The sequence below is a fragment of the Triticum aestivum genome, chromosome 1B, assembly GCF_018294505.1.
Source record: "Triticum aestivum cultivar Chinese Spring chromosome 1B, IWGSC CS RefSeq v2.1, whole genome shotgun sequence".
NCBI lineage: Eukaryota > Viridiplantae > Streptophyta > Magnoliopsida > Poales > Poaceae > Triticum > Triticum aestivum.
In genome coordinates this window covers 20,650,930-20,655,736 of record NC_057795.1, presented here as the reverse complement: position 1 = coordinate 20,655,736, position 4,807 = coordinate 20,650,930, and the positions used below count along the sequence as shown (strand labels likewise).

The 4,807-nt window shown below is 43.8% G+C and overlaps 1 protein-coding gene across 1 annotated transcript; it reads left to right on the top strand.

Moving 5' to 3' along the window:
* Nucleotides 1-913: 913 nt before the first annotated feature.
* On the top strand, nt 914-2,125 carry LOC123104448 (chalcone synthase 2-like). The gene has a single exon (XM_044526301.1). It carries the CDS (start codon nt 914-916, stop codon nt 2,099-2,101), a length of 1,188 nt encoding a protein of 395 aa, XP_044382236.1. The 3' UTR covers nt 2,102-2,125.
* The last annotated feature ends 2,682 nt before the right edge of the window (nt 2,126-4,807 follow it).

The window sequence follows — 4,807 nt, the reverse complement described above, 5'->3', positions numbered from 1 at the left end:
GCTTTTGATTAACCCATCAATTAAACTTTTTTTAGTATTATTTGCAAAGCATGACGCCAATGACCATGCTCATATTGCATTCCCTCGCACCAATCTTTATCTGGGTAGCATGCGGACATAGGTAACAACAAACCGCATGGATTGAGCACCACTACCTTGACTCGAACATAAATCGAGAACCCGCCTCCCTAATGACATCCTAACTGGCAACCGACAACAAAACAAAGGTACTTCGCAAACCGCGTGCCAAGAACTCGGCGAAGGATCTGCCGACTCTGTGTCGGATGGAACTAAGCAAAACAAGGCATGCTACATGTGGGCCTCACACACGTAGTACGTCTGCCTAGATGGAACTTGGAAAACGTGCATGCCTTGTGGCATCGCCATTAATGGCGCATCTCATCTACCCCCTGTGTTTGACGAGTTCTCCTTTTTATGTACTCGGTGGTACTTGCTTTTTTGTTTTGTCGAGTTCCTGATATTAAGAACTCAGCAATGTTAACTATTGCCGACCCGGTCCAGCCGTGTCCTATTTGCCTTGGGCGGAACACGGCAAACTTACTGGCAGAGTTGTTTTTTGGTTCTTGCTTTTAAAATTGGAAACATTGTCGCGACTGCTAAATTAAGCTGATACTTTTGTGCACCATGCTCCTTAAGACGGCTATTATGGTAGAGTTTCTCTAAGCTGCAGGCGTCCCATCAGAATTAAGAAAACAGACAAGCTCAGTCGTCGGTGTATTCAACTCCAGTAGAAAAAAAATGAATCCGTTAGCAAATCATGTTCTATAAAGTGGCAGCTCTCCCAGTGAGTCCTATCACCGGAGTTGAGAAATACAATCTTACGTTAGGTGCACCTTCTAAACCCTTGCTAGCAAACCCTTGCTACTTAGCTAGAACTCCTTGGTGCTGATCAATGGCGGCGGTGAAATTGGAGGAAGTGAGAAGGGCACAACGGGCGGTGGGTCTGGCGACCGTGCTGGCAATCGGCACGGCCGTCCCGGCCAACTGCGTGTACCAGGCCACCTACCAGGACTACTATTTCAGAGTCACCAAGAGCGAGCACCTCCCGGACCTCAAGGAGAAGTTCGAGAGGATGTGCGAGAAGTCCACGATCAGGAAGAGGCACATGCACCTCACCGAAGAGATCCTGAAAAAGAACCCTAGCATCTGCTCCCACATGGAGCCGTCGCTGGACACGCGCCACGACATTGTCGTCGTGGAGGTGCCCAAACTTGGGAAAGAGGCGGCAGAGAGGGCCATCAAGGAGTGGGGCCAGCCGCAGTCAAAGATCACCCACGTTGTCTTCTGCACCACCTCCGGCGTGGACATGCCAGGTGCCAACTACGAGTTGACGAGGCTGCTTGGCCTCTCGCCGACGGTCAAACGCCTCATGATGTACCAGCAAGGCTGCTTTGGTGGTGCCACGGTGCTCCGCATGGCCAAAGACATCGCCGAGAACAACCGCGGCGCACGTGTGCTGGTGGTCTGCTCGGAGATCACCGCCATGGCATTCCGTGGCCCCTCCAAGTCCCATTTGGATTCGCTGGTTGGACATGCGCTCTTTGGCGATGGCGCGGCCGCTGCCATCATCGGTGCTGACCCCGACGTGCCCTTCGAGAAGCCACTCTTCCAGCTGGTATCAGCGAGCCAGACCATCCTGCCCGACTCCGAGGGTGCCATCAACGGCCACCTTACGGAGGCAGGGCTCACCATCCACCTTCTCAAGGACGTGCCCGGGCTCATCTCCAAGAACATCGAGCAGGCGCTCGAGGACGCATTCAAGCCTCTGGGCATCCACGACTGGAACTCCATCTTCTGGATTGCACACCCTGGCGGGCCGGCGATCCTGGACATGGTTGAGGAGAAAGTTGGCCTTGACAAGGAACGCATGCGCGCGAGCCGAGAGGTCCTGTCGGAGTATGGCAATATGTCCAGCGCATGTGTCCTCTTCGTCCTCGACGTGATGCGTAAGACCTCTTCCCAGGATGGCCAAGCAACCACTGGAGAGGGTAAGGAGTGGGGTGTCCTCTTCGGCTTTGGCCCCGGCCTCACCGTCGAGACACTCGTCCTCTACAGCGTCCCATTGGCAACCATTGCATGATCGATCAGCAAACCACACTTTATTATTTATTCTCCAACAACATAAAATCACCAGTACTACAAGTGGTTACGAGAGCGACGGTGTGATGGCTGTTCTGAGTTTCCTTTATCCCTGGTTTTTCACTTTTTGTTGTGTTTCTGCTGTACGAATTGATATGCGTTTTTACTCCCAAAACCCTGTTGTATGTGCTCCTGATGTACCTAGTGTATTTTAGTAACGTTCAACATTATGTTTGTTATTAGTAATTTTATATAATGTATGGGTTGCATTGTCTAAATCCTCAAACACGTACGGTTCAGCTGTGTGTCTCTTTTCCCTCGCATCCTGATCATTGAGCTTCTTAACCATCTACTTGCTTTTGCAGCGATTACTGCATAATCCATATGTTTGGGTTGCAAAAGCCGTCTGCGATAGAATGTTCTTAATTAGACAAACCTGTTATTAAAGCCGTGCACCTGCAGGGGCTAGTGCTTTCGGTTTTTAAATATAGGGACATTCAGGACACTATTTGGATCAGCATAATAGTATTTAATTTCTAATTTTGTATAAATAAAAGGATCGAGTTAAACAGGTCAATCCATTTGTTATTGTACTGTTTGCACGTATACTCTTTTCCAACCATGAATCGAGAGTTCGAGACACAACTGCTTTTCACCCCAGGAACTTTATGTTTATAATAAATGTAACACTGTTCCATATTCACCAAGGTTGCATGTGTATTGGTGGCTATAGTTTTGCAAACGCAAAATTCGGTGGATGTATCATTTGTTATCCTTTTCTCCCATAAATTATGATGGAGTTTGGTGTTATGGTTTAGAGACGTTGAGCATGCTCCCGATAACATCTTTACTGTTATCTTTAAGAGCATGTCATTTTTAAGATCAAGTTTACATAACATACTCATGCAAACTATTCTGTAGGGAGTACATGTGAGCATTCATTTTTCCCTGGTAATAAGCAGTGAATCCGTGCACTTTATTCATTCTTTTTGGAAAGATGCGTTATTGAAACCATTTATATTGCATGAAAATATATTGTCATTTATTAGAGTTTCGCACCCTAGCTATGCAGAGGCCGGGTGTGTGGTCATCGTGTTTGTATCTCCTTGCTGCTCCATTTTGCGTGAATAAAATTCATACTTTATCAAAAAAAAATATATTAGAGTTTCTCTTTCGTTAAACTCTATCAGATAGAAGACCTGATTTTTTTGTTAATGATTAAATTTCTAGGAAAAACTTATTGGGGAAAAGTGGGGAATTCTAATTATTTTCCATTGAAAACACACAAGTCCTATCGGTTCATGACATGGATAATCGTGTGTGTGTACATGAGATCTTTCTCACAGATGATAAATGGAAGGCTTAATTTTATGACCTTGTAGCGGTATATTAGCATGGAAATTTGAGCACATGATGATTTTAGTACTATTTGCACTGTTCTGCTGATAAGGGTACAAGTAGATATATGTGTAGTTATCATACGTTGTGCCAATGTATCGGCAAATCCCACACGCTGTTGTCAATGAACCAACTAAATATAGTAACTTGTCATCACCAGCCATATGTGTGCTACATACAAAAAGCAGTAAACTAAGTGACGAATTTGCCCAACCCAAATCTAAAGCTCACGCAACATAATAATCAAACCTCCAACTTGTTAGCGTGTATGACATAGATCAAACCTGCTTGAAACAGTTACCATTGCCCGCATTAGAGTAAATGGATCCCGTTCATCGCCATGTACATGTAGACAAAAGAAACTCATAAAGCTGCAATAGGCCAGTTCTCACCATCAGCTCTTGGCATGGGCCTCCTCAGCACTACACATTGTAGGGCAACGGTGTGGTCATCAACGCCTTCACTCACCAAGGAGCACACTGTCTTCTTTCATGGCCAATCTGCAGATTTTCTTGACACTAAAGTACTATTTGTGCCTACTATTTTTCTTGTTCATGGGGATCGCTCATTAGGAGCTGTTGAATTTGGTCTTTGTGTCGGCAAGAGCGTAAGTCTGTTGGCAACATATTTGACAAAATTTTAGGTCATATCATTTTTTAAAATTAATCAACAAAGCTTTTCTTTATCAGGAATGCATGCAGACATTCATTTTCTTTGCCAACAATGAATAGATCCTGGGACCTGATATATTAGCAACGGGTGATATTTAAGTTACGTGAAAAACAAATTTGCACTTTTCTGTTAAACTACGGAAGATAGATCTCAAAATATCTAATTGAGGTAACGTGGAGATTATAGCTTTTTTAATCTACAACACATATATGGGTTTGTGTATCACATGTTTCTGACTGATGACAGACATAAGGCTTATTTTTATTATATTGAGTTAGTAAAATTGGTATGGAAATTTCAGCGTACAATCATTTTTAATATTTATTTCTCCTAATTATGACAAAAATAAATACATATGTGTAGTTATCACACCTTGCATTAAAATTATTTGAAAAATCAATGCCTGCACGCAAATCTACACATATATGCATCAGAAAATAGATGCACATATGAACTACCAAAATCTGTAGCACACATGAATTATATCAAACCTGATTGATATATTTACCTTTGCCAGCATCTGGAGCACTAAAAAAGCAGCGCGCTATAGCGTCTCTAATAGCACACTATAGCGTTGTGAGAAATGTCTTGCTAAATAAATTAGTGTACAATATCTCGTTAATAGCACACTAATTAA